We start from the raw sequence: 20167 nt of genomic DNA, 5'->3' as shown, positions 1-20167 counted from the left end.
AATACATTGCAGCTTTGAGAGCCTTCACTATGCTCTGGGCTGCTATATGAACCTATGAGCACCCAACAGTTATGTCGCAGAGGGGACCAATGGGCCATCAAAGCGAGTTCCTCCTCCAACTGACTACTTAGGCATGCTGTCAGTGCAGTGATATTTAGCTTCAGTGGTAAAACGCAGTAGTATTTAGGTTCTATTCACATGGGCATAAATCATGTCTATGTATTCCACGGACAGCACATGGACCCGTAATAGCCAATGAAAGAAATCTCTCCTGATCTCTTCCCAGGTGCGGATTCCGACCCGTCATGACAAACCAGGGACAACACAGATGGTGGACATGACACAACAGGTAGTGCACGTCTCATGTTGGTAACTTTGCTTCCTCTAAAGTGGGGGGGTCTCCAACCCGTGGCTGTCCAGCTATTGCCATACTATCTAGCCTGCCAGCTGCCCTGTGCTGATCACCCGTGTGCTAGGAGTTGTACGGAGCATTTGAACGAGCGAATGACATTATTGTTTGCTCATGCTCTCTGTTCATACAAGCGGATATATCGTTGGCTTGTTCAAATGAGAAATCATTCCACATTGTTCAGTCATTCAGATTTGCTGTAGAAGTGAAGGACAACAAGCGCTTTTTAAACCGAACGATAAGGGAATGTTGCAATGATGGTTTTTATGCTACATTAAAATGAGCGACGAGCTGAAAACTATCTATTATCGTCTGGTCGTTGGCTTTTGCTTAGACAGAACAATTCTCTCACTTTCTCTTGTTTGAACTAATCGTTCCGTCTTACAGCACCCTTAGTTTGCTTTACAGCATTTGTTTGCAAGCGTTACAATGTGTCACTCTACAGTAGTTATGTTATTGTAGTCACACGTTGCCTTATCTTTCTGTTCCCTTTCAGAGTGATGCACAGATTTCTGTCTCATTACCGACCATCCATGAAGTTGATCTGTTCAGGTAACACGAAAATTGTTCAACACTGATTATACAGCAACATCGGTGGTTCTGGGTTTTATTAAAATAGTATACTGTAAAGTCAAAAACCTAATAGTAATACACAGTGCATTACTCATGGAGCACTAATTGCCTATGCCTTCATCACAAGAAAGGTGAAAACTAGCTGAAGCGGCTCATGGACTAGAAATAAAACTCCGGCACTTCCGTGAATTCAAGGATAAAAACGGTGTGAGGGAGTTTTGTTTCTATTGCTGTTTATGGTGTGCCTGCACCTGTCCATGCACTCGGCGGAAAGTGTGTCCATGCAGTGAGCTGAAGTTCATAGACACTATAATACATGAAAGTACCTCCAATCTTGTTGTCCGAGATTAGAAAAAATGGTCTAGGTTTTTTTTGTTTTTTTTTTTTAACATAAGCAAGCGCCACTGTAATGCATGGGCGGTGCCCGGTATTGCAGCTCAGCCCCATTCTTGGACAGTTGTAATACGGATGCTTATATTTTGCAGGTGCTTTTCACCGGTTTTCTTTCATATTCAGCTGCTTTGGGAACTTGTGTTATTAGGGGAACCACTTGTGGTCATGGCTCCATCTCCATCGCAGTCCTCAGAGACTGTACTGGCTCTTGTTGGGTAAGTGTCCATTGAGTTCTTTATGAGCTGTAGTTTGTTGATAATGTATGTGGGATTTGGTACATGGGTGTGTTCACACATGGCAGATCCGCAGCATTTAGTGCAGATATTGACACGGATCTTCAGCTGACTTCACCCCTTCAATCCAAGGTGTAAAATCCATATTAATGGTGGAAAATCTGCCCTAAATGCACTATGTGTGAATGCACCTTCAGTGGAGAGTCTGTCCCAGAGGTCGAGAAGCTGTGGATCTTCATCAAAATCTGTACCATTTGTGCAAATTTTCCCACTGTGTAAAGTCTGTCCAAAATCTGCAGTGTGTTGGCGCACCCTAAGAGGATGTTCTATCCTACAGGTTAAGTGTGTATGGGTTCAGAGGCTGTGATTGAGCACAACTAGTCTGCAGTTCTTAGAATGAGCCTGAGGGGTTATTCTCACAACCCAGAAACTTGGGCGATGGGCACAAATATGAAATCCACTTTTTTGAATGGATGTATTCACACAAGTCTGTTCTAAATTTCGGCGTTTCCTTGGAACGTATTGCTCATTGTGTTTTATTGGACCTTAAAAGAAATCGCATGACACTTCCGTGCATGCAATTGATTTTTTTTTTTTTTCCCCCGTTGAAGTCAATGGCTCGCACCTCCAAACACATGCATATTCTGCTCCACCAAGCATGTATGTGCTGTGCATGTAAGGGGGGAGGAGGCCGCTGCCAGACACTTGTGTCCACTAGAATAGAAGGATCAAATACTTGAAATCTGATTGCCTGATCCCTTCCGCCATTATAGAAGAGCCCTGTGACACCTATACACATTAGATCGGATGATGCTGCCGAAAACGGTGGGTTTGGCTGATTTGCATTTAATGTGTGTCTCACTGTCCAGCCTCAACCCCTTAATGTCACAGTTGCGCCCTGTGCTTTCGGGATTTGTATTAGAGGGGAATCTCGAGTTGATCCCACTCAATACAATGCGGGTGATGGTAGTTTCTTACAGCTGACACACGCCAACAACAGCTGCAATCAGCACTCCTGCTGATCGTGGCTGTTAACCCTTTAAATGCTGCTGGCAATTCTGATAGCGGCATTTAAATGCCCCGATCGGAGATAGGAGGTCTCATACGGCCCCCCATGACCATAAAGAAAAAAAAGTGAAAATCAGTTTTAAAAAGTTTCATTATTATTAATTCTAATAAGTTTAACCCCACCCTCTTCCTGCCATATTTATAATAGCCCCCCACACCCCCAAAAAAATCTGTAAAAAAAAAAAAAAAAAAATTATAATTTTTTGAATCATTGCATCCCTAATAGAGATGAGCGAACACCAAAATGTTCGGGTGTTCGTTATTCGGAACGAACTTCCCGGGATGCTCGAGGGTTCGTTTCGAACAACGAACCCCATTGAAGTCAATGGGCGACCAGAGCATTTTTGTATTTCGCCGATGCTCGCTAAGGTTTTCATGTGTGAAAATCTGGGCAATTCAACAAAGTGATGGGAATGACACAGAAACGGATAGGGCAGGCGAGGGGCTACATGTTGGGCTGCATCTCAAGTTCCCAGGTCCCACTATTAAGCCACAATACCGGCAAGAGTGGGCCCCCCCCCCCCTCCCAACAACTTTTACTTCTGAAAAGCCCTCATTAGCATGGCATACCTTTGCTAAGCACCACACTACCTCCAACAAAGCACAATCACTGCCTGCATGACACTCCACTGACACTTCTCCTGGGTTACATGCTGCCCAACCGCCCCCCCTCCCCCCCCACAGCGCACACCAAAGTGTCCCTGGGCAGCCTTCAGCTGCCCTCATGCCACACCACCCTCATGTCTATTTAGAATTGCGTCTGCCATGACGAGGGACCGCAGGCACACACTGCAGAGGTTGGCACGGCTAGGCAGCGACCCTCTTTAAAAGTGGCGGAGCGATAGCCCACAATGCTGTACAGAAGCAATGAGAAATAGAATCCTGTGCCACCGCCATCAGGAGCTGCACACGTGGGCATAGCAATGGGGAACCTATGTGCCACACACTATTCATTCTGTCAAGGTGTCTGCATGCCCCAGTCAGACCGGGCTTTTTAATTCATAGACACAGGCAGGTACAACTCCCTATTGTGAAGTCCCTGTCGACCCACAGCATGGGTGGCTCCCTGGAACCCACCGGCGGTACACAGAAATATCCCATTGCATTGCCCAACGCAGCTGAGGTAGTTATGTCGTGCTTAATGCAGGTGGGCTTCGGCCCACACTGCATGCCCCAGTCTGACTGGGGTTCTTTATAAGTGTACAGATGTAGTAAAAACTCCGTGTGCACCTACAGCATGGGTGGGTGCCAGGAAGCCACCGGCGGTACATAGAAATATCCCATTGCATTGCCCAACACAGCTGAGGTAGTAATGTTGTGCTTAACCCTTTCCAATCCAATTTGTATATGGTTTTCCTAGGGGGCTTACTCTTTTTCTGCTGTTATACAACGGCGCTATATGCTGGCTAAAGCCAGTACTGCATGAGCTGACACGTAGGATAGGCTCCGACAGCAGAGAGGCTGGCAATATACAGTAAGAGAACCCCGACGGACGTCTACCAACAACGGAGCTGTACAGCCTTAAACCCTAATGTCTTCACAGGTCACACAGTGGACTGGAAAGGGTTAATGCAGGTGGGTTTCGGCCCACACTGCATGCCCCAGTCAGACTGGGGTTCTTTACAAGTGGACACATGTAGGTTAAACTCCCTGTGGACCCACTGCCTGGGTGGGTGCCAGGAAGCCACCGGCGGTACATAGAAATATCCCATTGCATTGCCCAACACAGCTGAGGTAGTAATGTCGTGCGTAATACAGGTGGGCTTCGGCCCACACTGCATGCCCCAGTCAGACGGGTTCTTTAGAAGTGTACAGATGTATTAAAAACTCAGTGTGCACCTACAGCATGGGTGGCTCCCTGGAACCCACCGGCGGTACATAAAAATATCCCATTGCATTGCCCAACACAGCTGAGGTAACGTCAGCTGTAATGCAGGTGGGCTAAAAATTAATTTGATTACACTGTAGGCGAGGGCCCACAAAAATTGCTGTATCAACAGTACTAATGTACATCCCAAAAATTGGCCATGGCCAGCCAAGAGGGCAGGTGAAACCCATTAATCGCTTTGGTTAATGTGGCTTAAGTGGTAACTAGGCCTGGAGGCAGCCCAGTGTAACGAAAAATTGGTTCAAGTTAAAGTTCCAATGCTTTTAAGCGCATTGAAACTTATAAAAATTGTTCTGAAAAATTATTTGAGTGAGCCTTGTGGCCCTAAGAAAAATTGCCCGTTCAGCGTGATTACGTGAGGTTTCAGGAGGAGGAGCAGGAGGAGGAGGAGGAGGAATATTAGACACAGATTGATGAAGCAGAAATGTCCCCGTTTTGGATGGTGAGAGAGAACGTAGCTTCCATCCGCGGGTGCAGCCTACGTATTGCTTACGTATCGCTGCTGTCCGCTGGTGGAGAACAGAAGTCTGGGGAAATCCAGCCTTTGTTCATCTTGATGAGTGTTAGCCTGTCGGCACTGTCGGTTGACAAGCGGCTACGCTTATCTGTGATGATTCCCCCAGCCGCACTAAACACCCTCTCCGACAAGACGCTAGCCGCAGGACAAGCAAGCACCTCCAGGGCATACAGCGCTAGTTCAGGCCACATGTCCAGCTTCGACACCCAGTAGTTGTAGGGGGCAGAGGCGTCACCAAGGATGGTCGTGCGATCCGCTACGTACTCCCTCACCATCCTTTTACATTGCTCCCGCCGACTCAGCCTTGACTGGGGAGCGGTGACACAGTCTTGGTGGGGAGCCATAAAGCTGGCCAGGCCCTTAAAGACTGTTGCACTGCCTGGGATGTACATGCTGCTCGATCTACGCACATCCCCTGCTACCTTGCCCTCGGTACTGCGCCTTCTGCCACTAGCGCTGTCGGCTGGGAATTTTACCATCAGCTTGTCCGCAAGGGTCCTGTGGTATAGCAACACTCTCGAACCCCTTTCCTCTTCGGGAATCAGAGTGGGCAGGTTCTCCTTATACCGTGGATCGAGCAGTGTGTACACCCAGTAATCCGTCGTGGCCAGAATGCGTGCAACGCGAGGGTCACGAGAAAGGCATCCTAACATGAAGTCAGCCATGTGTGCCAGGGTACCTGTACGCAACACATGGCTGTCTTCACTAGGAAGATCACTATCAGGATCCTCCTCCTCCTCCTCCTCAGGCCATACACGCTGAAAGGATGACAGGCAATCAGCCGGTGTACCGTCAGCAGCGGGCCAAGCTGTCTCTTCCCCCTCCTCCTCATCCTCCTCATGCTCCTCCTCCTCCTCCTGTACGCGCTGAGAAATAGACAGGAGGGTGCCCTGACTATCCAGCGGCATACTGTCTTCCCCCGCCCCCGTTTCCGAGCGCAAAGCAGCTGCCTTTATGGTTTGCCGGGAATTTCTCAAGATGCATAGCAGAGGAATGGTGACGCTAATGATTGTAGCATCGCCGCTCACCACCTGGGTAGACTCCTCAAAATTACCAAGGACATGGCAGATGTCTGCCAACCAGGCCCACTCTTCTGAAAGGAATTGAGGAGGCTGACTCCCACTGCGCCGCCCATGTTGGAGTTGGTATTCGACTATAGCTCTACGTTGTTCATAGAGCCTGGCCAACATGTGGAGCGTAGAGTTCCACCGTGTGGGCACGTCGCACAGCAGTCGGTGCACTGGCAGCTTAAAGTGATGTTGCAGGGTGGCAGCGTCCGTGTGGGACTTGCGGAAATGTGCGCATAGCCGGCGCGCCTTTACGAGCAGGTCTGACAAGCGTGGGTAGCTTTTCAGAAACCGCTGAACCACCAAATTAAAGACGTGGGCCAGGCATGGCACGTGCGTGAGGCTGCCGAGCTGCAGAGCCGCCACCAGGTTACGCCCGTTGTCACACACGACCATGCCCGGTTGGAGGCTCAGCGGCGCAAGCCAGCGGTCGGTCTGCTCTGTCAGACCCTGCAGCAGTTCGTGGGCCGTGTGCCTCTTATCGCCTAAGCTGAGTAGTTTCAGCACGGCCTGCTGACGCTTGCCCACCGCTGTGCTGCCACACCGCGCGACACCGACTGCTGGCGACATGCTGCTGCTAACACATCTTGATTGCGAGACAGAGGAGGAGGAGGAGGAGGAGGGTGCTTTAGTGGAGAAAGCATACACCTCCGCAGATACCAGCACCGAGCTGGGGCCCGCAATTCTGGGGGTGGGTAGGACGTGAGCGGTCCCAGGCTCTGACTCTGTCCCAGCCTCCACTAAATTCACCCAATGTGCCGTCAGGGAGATGAAGTGGCCCTGCCCGCCTGTGCTTGTCCACGTGTCCGTAGTTAAGTGGACCGTGGCAGTAACCGCGTTGGTGAGGGCGCGCACAATGTTGCGGGAGACGTGGTCGTGCAGGGCTGGGACGGCACATCGGGAAAAGTAGTGGCGACTGGGAACTGAGTAGCGCGGGGCCGCCGCCTCCATGATACTTTTGAAGGACTCCGTTTCCACAACCCTATACGGCAGCATCTCAAGGCTGATGAATTTTGCTATGCGGACGGTTAACGTTTGAGCGTGCGGGTGTGTGGCGGCGTACTTGCGCTCGAACACTTGCGCAAGCGACGGCTGAACGGTGCGCTGAACTACACTGCTGGATGGGGCCGAGGACAGCGGAGATGAGGGTGTGGGTGCAGGCCATGAGGCGGTAGTGCCTGTGTCCTGAGAGGGGGGTTGCATCTCAGTGGCAGGTTGGGGCACAGGGGGAGAGGCAGGGGTGCAAACCGGAGGCGGTGAACGGCCTTCGTCCCACCTTGTGGGGTGCTTGGCCATCATATGTCTGCGCATGGTGGTGGTGGTGAGGCTGTTGGTGTTGGCTCCCCGGCTGAGCTTTGCGCAACAAAGGTTGCACACCACTGTTCGTCGGTCGTCAGGCGTCTCTGTGAAAAACTGCCAGACCTTAGAGCACCTCGGCCTCTGCAGGGTGGCATGGCGCGAGGGGGCGCTTTGGGAAACACTTGGTGGATTATTCGGTCTGGCCCTGCCTCTACCCCTGGCCACCGCACTGCCTCTTGCAACCTGCCCTGCTGATGCCCTTGACTCCCCCTCTGAAAACCTGTCCTCCTGAGTAAGCGTTGCACACCAGGTGGGGTCAGTCACCTCATCGTCCTGCTGCTCTTCCTCCGAATCCTCTGTGCGCTGCTCCCTCGGACTTACTGCCCTTACTACTACCTCACTGCAAGACAACTGTGTCTGATCGTCATCGTCCTCCTCACCCACAGAAAGTTGTTGAGACAGTTGGCGGAAGTCCCCAGCCTCTTCCCCCGGACCCCGGGAACTTTCGAATGGTTGGGCATCAGTGACGATAAACTCCTCTGGTGGGAGAGGAACCGCTGCTGCCCAATCTAAGCAGGGGCCCGAGAACAGTTCCTGGGAGTGTTCCCTCTCCTGAGCAGGTGTTATTGTAGTGGAGTGAGGAGGCTGGGAGGAAGGAGGAGCAGCAGACAGAGGATTCGGATTGGCAGCAGTGGGCGGCGCAGAACTGCGGGTAGACGATAGGTTGCTCGAAGCACTTTCTGCCATCCAGGACAGGACCTGCTCACACTGCTCATTTTCTAATAACCGTCTCCCGCGTGGACCCATTAATTGGGCGATGAATGTGGGGACGCCAGAAACGTGCCTCTCTCCTAATCGCGCAGCAGTCGGCTGCGACACACCGGGATCAGGAGCTCGGGCTGTGCCCACACCCTGACTTGGCCCTCCGCGTCCTCGGCCGCGTCCACGTCCTCTAGGCCTACCCCTACCCCTCAGCATGCTGTATTACCAGTGATTTGATTTCACAGGCAGGAAATAAATTGGCGCAAGACTGCAGGCCAAATATAATTTTTGCCCTTTTTGGAAAAAGAAAGGCCCCACTGCCTCTAGTGAATGAATTATCTAAGTTTAATAACTGTGCTGTGTCCCTGCTAATGTGTCACAGAACGTGAAGGTAGCAGAGTTATTATAACTCTTGGAGAGCAGGTATTTTTTTCCCAATTAAGGAAAGCAAATGGCGAAGCCAGCAGTAAAGCGTAGCTGGGTGCGTCTGATTTAGCAATGTTGTTCACGCAGCTCACACGTGTCCACCGCCCTTAGGACGGACAGAGGCTGGACAAATAGATTTGTTTTCAGTTTTTTTCCACCAAAAGGCAGCACTGCGTATATTCAATGAACATGAGAAGTTTAATAACTGTGCTGTGTCCCTGCTTATGTGTCACAGAACGTGAAAGTAGCAGAGTTATTATAACTCTTGGAGAGCAGGTATTTTTTTCCCAATTAAGGAAAGCAAATGGCGAAGCCAGCAGTAAAGCGTAGCTGGGTGCGTCTGATTTAGCAATGTTGTTCACGCAGCTCACACGTGTCCACAGCCCTTAGGACGGACAGAGGCTGGACAAATAGATTTGTTTTCAGTTTTTTGGCACCAAAAGGCAGCACTGCGTATATTCAATGAATAACAACTGTGTTGTCGCCCTGCCTATACAATTCTTTCCCTGCAGTATCAATGGAGGGTGCAATGGTCTGCAGAGGCGATTTTGAGAAGCAAAAAAAAATGCAGCACAGCTAACAGCAGCCTGGACAGTACTGCACACGGATAAATATGGCCCTAGAAAGGACCGTTGAGGTTCTTGAAGGCTACACTCACTCCTAACACTCTCCCTGCCTATGCAGCACTTCTGTCCCTAATGCCAGGTGCAACGGTCTGCAGAGGCGATTTTGAGAAAAAAAAATTTGCCACTGCTAACAGCAGCCAACACACAGCTATCAGTGGCCCTAATAAGGACCTTTGGGGGGTCTTGAAGCCTACACTAACTACCAATTCTTTCCCTACAGCAGCTCCGGTACAAACAGCACTGTCCCTCATCTAACTCACACCGCATCTGAGGCGAACCGCGGGAGGGGCCGACTTTTATGTTCGGGTGACACCTGATCTCCCCAGCCACTCACAGCAGGGGGGTGGTATAGGGCTTGAACGTCACAGGGGGAAGTTGTAATGCCTTCCCTGTCTTTCAATTGGCCAGAAAAGCGCGCTAACGTCTCAGGTAAGGAAGTGAAAGTAACCCGAACACCGCATGGTGTTCGTTACGAATAACGAACATCCCGAACACCCTAATATTCGCACGAATATCAAGCTCGGACGAACGCGTTCGCTCATCTCTAATCCCTAACAGTCCAATCTATTAAAGTGATGCATTGTTTTCCCCACATGGTAAACATTTTTTTTTTTTTTGCAATTTTTGTTTTTGATCACGCAGTCTTCAATATTGTGAAAAATATTATGAAAATTGATTAATAAGTCATATGTAGAAAAGGGTACCAATAGAAACTACAGGACGTCCCGCAAAAAAAGCAAGCTCTGGTACAACAATGTAAACAAGAAAAAGTTATGGCTGCCAGAAGATGGCAGCAGAAAATTAAATTTTTTTCCAAATATATTTTATTTTTACTAGTACAGCAAAAAAAAAAAAAATCCATAAATTTGGTGTCGTAATCATACTGACCCATAGAATAAAGTGGTCATGTCATGCTTGCTGCAGTGTGTAATACTGTACAAGGACCCACACACACCCGAAAGATGGCGAAATTGCCCTTTTTTTTTCTTTCTATTTCACTTCAAGGTTTTTCAGCACATTATCTGGTTCGTTAAATAGTTCCGTTGAAAAACAAATATGAGTGAAAACATCACGTATGAGAATGAAGCCATTGACATTATGAGTTTTATAATCATGCGTTTTCACTCATTCTCGCATCATGAGAAAATCGCGCGATCTTCTCGCCAGCGTGAAGGGACCCTGACTTGGATTGGGTACACCGAAGCCAAGGCTCACAATTAGGAAATCTCATATAAACCCTTATTTTGGACCCGTAGTGAATTGCGCTCCAGTAACGCAGCAGTTTGTCTAATGGCTCGTATGCAGTCACCAGTCTGTACTCTATGCTTCATATTCTCTGATTATATTGCTATTTTATAACCACTGCTGAAACTGTTCTGGTAGAAGCGGAAACAAGAATGTATTATTCTGCGTACGTAATTATAGCCGCTCCTAACAATCTGCCGCCACCTTCTGATTTTCTTTATAACCACATTGAAAGAAAATTGCGTCGCTGCGATGTATTGTTGTGCTGCTGGATAAAGGAAATATTATTCCACTTCTCAGAATTGGAAGAAACAATTAGTTGAGTGGTCGGACTTTCAATGCCGCAATTGTTTGTATGCTAGTCATTTTCTGGCTGTCAACTAAACTTAAAGGGGTGGTACCAAAATATTAAGTTCTCGCTGGCGTTGAAGTGAATGGCGTGGCATGTGTTTGTGACTGCTGCATCATTCATGCAAGAACTGTCAGGACCTCTGTTCTGGGGATCAGTCAGAGTCCCAGCAGTCAGGCCTCCCCCACTGATCATCTTGTGTATAGGGGATAACTTTATATTTTGGTGCAACCCCCTTTATAATCATGTACTTCCATCAATTTGATAAGTGGATCTACTCTTTAATATGCTCACTGACTCCCATCAGTTAAGGGGTATTCTGCTTAGAGGATGTTGCTTTAAGTTTTCACCCATCCACAACACTTTATTGGAAAACCCAGCCAATCAGAATGGGGATTTCGCTAGTAATACATCTGTATGACTGAAACATACTCGCTGTCTAATAGCGCCCCTGTACAGTATACTGCGATCCTTCATGTTCTTGTGCACTGTATGTTCTGTACAAGACCCTGATGAAGCTGCTGTCCCCACCATAGAAAGTGATTTACATCTTCCAGCAGATTTCTCTGACTTTTATATGTTGAACTTTCTCTATCTGGATTAGTAATCTGATTAATTTTTCGTATTTCGTAGTACTTCTGGTGACATTTTGGGGGCTTTGGAACCATACATACATATTCTCAACATAGAATGGTTGCCCAGGAGCCAATGTTTTGAGGGAGAACTGTACTTAACTTGTAAAACTACAGAAGTTATTTGTGCTAGAGCTATGGGGCTTCAGAATATCTGGTTAGACCTATCTGAAGCAGAAGGTGATGTGACTTGTATCAACTGCTGCAGCATTTACTTGTTTTCATCCGTTTGTGTCTGCAGGTGCATTTCTCCACTGAAATACTGCAGTGATTTCAGGCCGTACTTCACCATCCATGATGCAGAATTCAAGGAGTACACAACCCGCACACAGGCACCGTATGTATTCTCAACGCAATCCATGACGAACATCTGATGCACTGCCACAGTAATCCTGTTTAAAAAGACTTTGCAGTTGTTAGTACTTGCAAAACTCCATATTGTTGGATTCACCAACATGTGTTAGAATACAGATCCTGCATAGTTGTCATAGCTTGATTATAAACAGAAGTCCTAATTCTAGTGTAAAAGAGCCTTACTGAGCAATGAAATGTGAATTAGTAATTAACATGTCAATTTGGTCCCCAAGGTGCGCTCAAGATGGTGTCATGTCTAACATTTGCATGTCCATGTAGCACTCTACCTTATTTTTCTGACTATAATATGCCGTTTTCAGCAAGATAAAATCTTGCTGAAAAGCTTCTGTGCTTTATCATTCAGAGAAAGGGGGGTCTGATAGATCCAGAAACCCCTGACCGCTGCCTTAATAATCTGGCAGTGCATTGATACAGCACTCTGCCTGATCATCGGGAGAACTCTGCAACCGCACTTACTGCGGCTGCACAGTGAGGAGCAGTTATGTGTAAAATGAGAAAAGCAATGTTGTATTCTCCATGTCGATGCTACATTATCACTCACTGTTTTGTGTTCCTCTTCTTAGACCTTCTGTAATCTTCGGTGTTACCAATCCATTCTTTGCTAAAACTCTGCAGCACTGGCCACACATAATCCGCATTGGGGATGTTAAACTGGCAGGTAAAAACATACCGCTTCGTAAAGGGTTAATTGTTGTATTTATTTATTTTTGTAAATGTGGCTAAAGACGTTGGTGTTGGCTTATTTGTCAGCTGATTGCCCTCACCCTCAGAGTGCAGTGATTGGGTGAACAAGGGTTTGGACGACTAGTTGTCTCTAATTATGGGCCCATGCAAAATGGATATAACACAGGAGCAGCAGCAGTTCTATGATGCATCACAAATGTTTTTGATGGTTACTTCTCCCTCTTGGCCCATTCTCTAAATGTCCCCAGTGCTTTCTTTCTGTACGTCCCCACATACCGTGTAGATCAGACAATACAGAACCCATGAGGGCATGATGGGATTATTGGTATATGGTACAGTTTAACCCTTTCCAATCCAATTTCCCTGCCAACCGGCACACTCCACCGTCTCCTAATTATTTTGGGTGGGAAAATCGGGTTCTAGATTCCTTGGAATTACTTAATGCAATCACACAGAAATGATCTGTTGTAATGATTTTATTACCAAGTTTTTGAAAATTAACAATTTCCAATCCAGTGTCTGCCCTCATCTGACATAAAGATTTTCCTGCATAGTTCCGATGTCTGATGCTCTTCCGAGACGTGTCTAACTACATAGCTCCGATGTCGGACCAGGTCAGATTTTAATGTCTTACAAGGACCGACACTGGAATGGAAGGAGTTGAGGGGTTTCAATATTGATGATCTGTCTGCTGGGTAGCTCATCAGCAGTTGATAGGTGGAAGTCTCTTGTCCTGGATCCCTGCCAATCATTTGTTTGCTGCATCTTCTGTTTGTGCAGACAGCTCTGTCTATGTTGCAGTGGCCCAGGTTGGTATTGCAGGGACAACTCCCATTGACATCAGTGGCAGCTGTGCCTGCAATACTAACCCAAGTTTCTGCAGTGTGGATAGCGCTATCTGCTTCCATCACTGTCCACAGTGACAGAAGACCCAGAAAACAGCTGATCAGTAGGGATCCCAAACAACAAACCTTAGTTGATCAACTGTTGATGACCTATGCTGAGGGTAGGTCATTAGTAGTAAAGCCCTGCAAAACCCCTTTCAAGCCTTGTAGTATACTTAAGCTATATAATAGTTAAAGGAGTTGTACGTTTCCACATGCTTAACGTATACTTTTTTTTTTTTGTGATCAAATGCCTTATAGCAGTGTTCCCCAACTCCAGTCCTCAGGGACCGCCAACAGGTCATGTTTTCTGGATTTCCTCAGTGTTGCACAGGTGATGTAATTATTGTCGGTGCCTCAGACATTGCCACAGGTGTTCTTACCATAGGATATCCTGAAAACATGACCTGTTGGTGGTCCCTGAGGACTGGAGTTGGGGACCCCTGCCTTAAAGGGAAAAAAAAGTGTTGAACTACAAAACTTTACTAAGAAAAAGAGTTTACAGTTAAAGTATACGTTTTTCATATAGAAAAGTACCGCTCTTTTTGTTATTTTAACACCGTTGATGATCTAGAGATAATGTTGTCCTGTAACCAAACAACTCCTTTAAGCACTGCACTAGTTATGGGGTATCTACTATACTGTGGGTGCTTCCTGTGACCATATAAAATATGACCAAAGAGGACACACTTACGGTGTTATATACAGTATGTTCATAATACAAGGTGCACATGCGGTGTATGAAGTGAAGGGCATGGAGTTTGTATGTTCTCCCTGTGATTCTGTGGGTTTCCTTCAACAATCCAAAAATCTCATGACCAGTTATTATGAAATCGGCCCTGGATATTTGGAGTAGGGAAATTAGATTGTGAGTTCAATTAGAGAAGGGAACGGGTGTGAATGTTGATGATATGTTGGTGCTTTATAAGCAATAGGAAATAAAATGTACATTTTCTAGATTTTGTATGGCAGCAGTGATTTATACCGCCTTGTGAACATTACATTGCAGGAGACGTACCCAAACAGGTTAAAGTGAAGAAACTGAAAACACTAAAGACCTTGGATTCCAAGCCTGGTGAGTGCTTGGATCACTGTACTTACCCTATCATCAGAGACTATTACGTGTCATTATAATGTTGTTTTCTCTGCAGGGGTGTATAGCTCTTATAAGCCATATCTGAACAAAGATGAGGAAATAATCAAGCAGTTACAGAAGGTAATTATGTAGCGCATCACCTGCTCTTAAATAGGCTATAAAAAAAACAGCAGGTAGGTTCCAGCATGATAAGTGATAGGAGATTTACATGGTTGCTTGAACTCTCCTACCAGCCCGTAGGCCACTCTCACACAGGAATTTGTAAAAATGCTGCGTTTTAGAGCGGGGCCTTACGGCGTTTTAGAGCGGCACCTTACAGCGATTTAAACGCACCCCATCATTGCAGTTGGGTGATGTGGTGCGTTAAAACGCGCTGCAATGCACTAAAACAGAACAGGCAGCAATCCATTTAGCGCGCGTTAGAAACACCGCACTAAAATGCTAGTCTGAGAAGCCCCATTGAAATCAATGGAGGCTCAGTACAGCGTTTTTAGAGGGCGTTTCAAACGTCCGCTAAATGCTGTAAAAAAGTGCCTGAGTGAGAGTGGCCTTAGTTTTAAACCTGCCTCCATGGGAATGGGTGGACAGCAGGTTGTTACATTCTCTGCATTGTTGGCTGGTAACAGAAACATTTATTTCACTCACTTTTAGGGTATGTTCACACGTTGTGGAATTGACTGCAGAAAATCCGTGACATTTTACAATATCACAAGTATGGATAAAATTTTGAGAAATCCTGAACACTCACTGCAGAATATTTCTTTAGTGTATATTGACCTGTTGCGCCAATATTTAAATTTGCAGCATATCCATTTACACTGCAGATTTCACCTGTTCAAATAAAGGGGTAAAATCTGTGTGAAAGCCGCAGCAAAATCCACTTGCAGATCTCTACTAAAGTCCACAGCGGATCTCTTGCTACTGAAACTCCGTAACATGTGGACGTACACTTAAAGGGGTTTTACCAGAATTGCAAGTTATTCCCTGACCACAAGACAGGTTATAATTTGCTAATCAGTGAGGGTCTCCCCTCCTGAGACCCAGGCTGATCTAGAAAATGGAGGACCTGTGTCCCCCTCTATTGGTCTATGCAGGGTCGCTTCATCGCTTGCAGTGACGTCTGAATGAAAGGAGCGCAGGCTGAGCATGAATGGTCGGCACTGCGCTTATTTCAATGGGGCTGACGGAAATACCCAATCGCTTGCCGCTTGGCTATCTCTGGCATTCTCATTGAAAATAAATGGAGAACTTGCGTAACCAGCGCTACTAGTGTCCTCCGCCCGTCTCTGTTTATATGCGGCCAGCAGTGACATTTCCTATTACTGATGACTGCAGCCTTTACTGTCATACTCCTGGCATCATGGCTTCCATCACAGAGCAGTGATGGCAGTAGTAAGGCCATATGATCATTGTCACTGATTGGCCGCAGTGGTCACATGGAGTCCGCATATAAACAAAGAACAATCGGACCACAGGATCTTATAGCGCTATTGTGAGTACAGAGTAGACATATTGGGCTATATATATATTTTTTTAACCACATTTGTAGCTTTTATCACATTTGTAACTCGTTAAGTCCATGCATCACCTTTTTAATTTTGTAAGGCTGGGTTCACACGGGGCGTATTCCCGCTGGAAATCCCGCAGCTTGGACGCAGCAAAAAACGCGAGATTTCCGCCGGGAGAACCGCCGCGGAAAAACCCGCGGCGGCTTTGAAGTGGCCCGGCCGCTTGCTTTTCTGTTGCGGCCGGCGCTCCCATAGAGGAGAGCGCAGCCGCGGCGGAAAGAAAAGATAAACAGACATGCTGCATACGCCGCGGTTCCAGCCTGACTTACCGCAGCGGATTGGCCGTCCCGTGTGGACGAGATTTCTGAGAAATCTCGTCCACATGGCTGGCTAATCCCGAGATTAGCGGCCGCGGGCGGATTTGCCGTGGCAAATCCGCCCTGTGTGAACTCAGCGTGCGCCTAGTTCTCCCGGAGGCAGTCGCTCTTTTTGCAGCAGCTCCCTGTTCTGGCTAATAGACTTCCAGTAAGTATTGTTCATAGAGACACTTCTACAGTATTTGTGCAGTGAAGAGTCCTCACATCTCTCTAGATACAATCAGTCATTGTTTGCTGTAACAGAATAACCGTCGCTTATAAAGCCAAGAAGCAGAGGAAGGATCTTACTTAATCACAGCTTCGCTGCTAATATGAGCGATCTTCCCCTCTCATGCACAGTCCTAACAGAAGTAAAAGTGACTGGTTGTGCAATGAAGCAGAAGGGCGCTGTCACATCCTGAATGGGAGACTGGCACCAGTGATCACTGACTGTCATGATTCTGCCAGGCGTCTTACATGTTTGTTTAGGGCAGAGAATACAGTCTGCAGGAGCATTGTGTAGAGCGCTGTGTAATGGATGGAGCAGACACAGCGCATACGGCACGCCATTGTCCCCGGGGTAATTGCATCTGTAGCTATTCCTTTTATAGAGTATTTCCACCTTAAAGTCACATGCAAAGGACACAGTCTGTAGTCTATTGATATCACTTTGATCACGGTACTCCTGTTATAGATGGGAAGTGCTGGTGATAGGTTCCCAATGCAGAATTATTTCTGGATCAAAACTTCTGTACACTCCAAATGCAATTTTTTTTTCTTTTTACTGCATGGTCCCTTTGACAAGGAAAAGAACCCCCCGTGGCCCTCCCTGCCTTCATATTGGCAGCAAAGCCAGCGATACTCGCTCCTGTGTAACAGCGCAAGCGCGAGAATCACTGGGAGGAGCTGCTGGCCATCATAAGCCCGACGGCTCGTCCCGTGTAAAGGGACCATAAGGAGTAGTGCTAACTCTGGGCAATCAGAGGGTCATGTGACTTAAAAAGTTCACCACCTCTCATATTTGAGTTAGAGCTTATAACAATAAAATAAACTTAAAGGGGTTTGCCACGACTTTTACTATTGATGACCTATCCTCAGGATAGTTCATTAATAGTTGATCCACGGAGGTCCACCGTTTAGAATCTCTGTGCACCAGACCAGCTGTCAGTGCAGATAGCGCTGTTTGTATTGCAGTGGCCAAGATCGGTACTACAGGCACATCTCCCATTCAATTCAGTGGAGCTACGCATGAGTACAAATCCAGGCTGATGCAATGTTGATAGTGCTATCTTCCTCCAGTGCTGTCCACACGGACAGTGGGTTAACGAACAGCTACTCGGTGGTGATCCTGAGCAGGGGACCTCTGCTTATCAACAATTAATTACCTATCCTAAGGCTAGGTCATAAGTAGTAAGCGTCCCGGACAACCCCTTTTAATGCGTATTCCTTTCTCAACCACAAATGGCTGAGATGGGAATGTCAGCGTCTTCCCTGCAGCCAGAAGTGGCAGGGACTATGGAAATGGCTGAACTTGCAGTTCTACTCAGTTTCTGGAACTTCCACTCACTTTTGTGGAAGCCAGTTTTGCTGTTTCTGTAATGTAGGCCACCAGCAGTCACTATAGTGAGTAGGGATGGAGTCAGGGGACCCAGGTTCTGGCATCAGATGTCTGTCCTGGAGGTGAGATCTGCATCGGTCAGACACTTATTGCATATCCTGCGGATGTGCTAGAAATGTCTTAGATGGGAATATCGCTTTAACCCATATTGGAGTTTGTGGCTGTGTTCTACCTATGGCACAGCAGCTGAGATAACAGCGGAAAATTAGTTTTTCTTTCTGTTGCCTTGCTTTGTCACTAGAAACACACACCTTAATACATTGGGGTAATTCATTAATACTGGATCGTTTGAAAAACTGCACATATGCAACTTTCTTTGATGCACCAGATTGTCCAACAGGGTGTACACCTTGTGGATGAATCTGGGATGGGTGAAAAATGGTACCAAGGCACACAATACCCTGACGCCCTCGCATGTCTCCTGACACTTTTTTATTGTATGTGTTAGAAAAGCTATGGTGCAGGGGGTTTATAAATAGGACCCCCAAGTGTCTCTGATGTATCAAAAGGATATAGCAAAACAACTCTTCACTACCCCTATTATTTGCAAACAGCTCTGGTGTACAAGTGCAATCCGTATGCACTGAGTGCTGCCAATTGTATGGTGGAAATTGCTCCATCTTGATTAATTTTGCACAAATTGCACCATAATCCACAACTCGCACCCCCATAAAGTGCCTTTACAACACTCAGTCTCCCTGCACAGCACAAAAGCAGCAGAGGACGACATCTAGTACTGTCTGTCTAATTGCGTTTGGTCGTCAGCTTGGTCATGAGGTTTCTAGTTAACTAATCAGTGTTTTTATATGGTGATATACTTGATATTATATATTACATTATGTATATTACATTTCATAGATTCTGATCATCTTGTTTTGACTCCTTGTTTTAGGGAATTCAACAGAAACGACCCTCAGAAGCACAGAACGCTATTCTCAGACGTCACTTCTTAGAGCTGACTCAGAGCTTCATTATTCCTCTGGTATGTGCCGGAGATTCCGGACTATCTGGCCTCTCATGACTTTGGGTTCTCTTTTTACTTTAAAGGGGTTTTCCAGGCATAAATACTATTGATGACCTATCATCAGGTTAGGTCATCAATAGTTGATCAGCTGGGATCTGCCACTCGGGACCCCGACCGATCAGCTGTACGGGCACATGCTGTCAGCGCCGCAATAACAGAGGCCGGAGTAGAAGCCTCCGTGCGGACCTCTGTGCGGACCTCTGTGTAGTGGCTGGCACTTTTAAGTGCAGGCACAGCTCTGATTGAAATCAATGGGAGCCATGCCTACACTTACAAGTGTTGGCCCCTACAGGGGAGGTTGGTGCAGAGACTTCCGCTCCAAATGCACAGAGGTCTGAGTGGAAACCTCCGCGCCGACCTCCCATGTAGTGGCCAGCGCTTGTAACTGCAAGCATGGCTCCCATCTATTATAATGAGAGGTATGCCTGCACTTACAATAGCTGACCACTACACAACAGATCCGCGTGGAGGCTTCTGCTCCGACCTCTGTGTTATTGCGGCGCTGACAGCATGCACCCACACAGCTGATTGGTCGGGGTCCCGAGCGACGTCCGCCGCCTGATCAACTATTGATAGGTGAATCATTAGTATTTATGCCTGGAAAACCCCTTTAATGTTGTACTTTTTCTGCTTATTGTATTACATCTCTTAAGTGTTTACCACTGACTAATGGGCCGTATTCATCTCGTAATATATAACGACAAAACATTGCCACCAACCCTATGATGTCAGACGAAGGGGATATGTCAATTGGATGTGTGAGCATTCGGTATAAAGGAGAGCGTCACACAGGCATATCCGAGTACTGAAACCATCAGAATGCCAGTAGGTGTAGAGTCGACAGACTTCCAATGGGGAATAGTGGTGGGATGTCATCTTATCAACCAATCAGTATAGGACATCGCTGCACTTTTGAATCTCCAAAGTTCACTGTTGGCAATGTTATTTGGAAATAGGAACCATCTGGTGTGTGTGCAGTTCTGTTGTAAACGGATAGAACTTGGACAACAAAGCCTTGTACGAGCTATAAAGGCGTCATGCACATCATCTGCCCTCACTCAGGAGGTCTCACATTAGTACCAGAACCATCCGTAGGGAACCGCAAATGAAGGGTTACCATGGCCGAACAGCTGCA

At 47.1% G+C, this 20167-nt stretch overlaps 1 protein-coding gene across 1 annotated transcript in view; it reads left to right on the top strand.

Annotated features, from left to right (window-relative positions):
* The window catches only part of DENND6A (DENN domain containing 6A), a 65417-nt gene that overhangs the window by 28533 nt on the left and 16717 nt on the right, over window positions 1-20167 (top strand). Inside the window, exons 8-15 of the mRNA XM_066596568.1 lie at window positions 287-349; window positions 906-961; window positions 1468-1590; window positions 11729-11824; window positions 12426-12520; window positions 14440-14505; window positions 14582-14646; window positions 18901-18990. Coding sequence (XP_066452665.1) covers window positions 287-349; window positions 906-961; window positions 1468-1590; window positions 11729-11824; window positions 12426-12520; window positions 14440-14505; window positions 14582-14646; window positions 18901-18990 — 654 coding nt within the window. The remainder of the gene's footprint in view (window positions 1-286; window positions 350-905; window positions 962-1467; window positions 1591-11728; window positions 11825-12425; window positions 12521-14439; window positions 14506-14581; window positions 14647-18900; window positions 18991-20167) is intronic.

The sequence above is a fragment of the Eleutherodactylus coqui genome, chromosome 3 (genome assembly GCF_035609145.1).
Source record: "Eleutherodactylus coqui strain aEleCoq1 chromosome 3, aEleCoq1.hap1, whole genome shotgun sequence".
NCBI lineage: Eukaryota > Metazoa > Chordata > Amphibia > Anura > Eleutherodactylidae > Eleutherodactylus > Eleutherodactylus coqui.
This window is presented reverse-complemented; position numbering and strand designations above follow the sequence as displayed.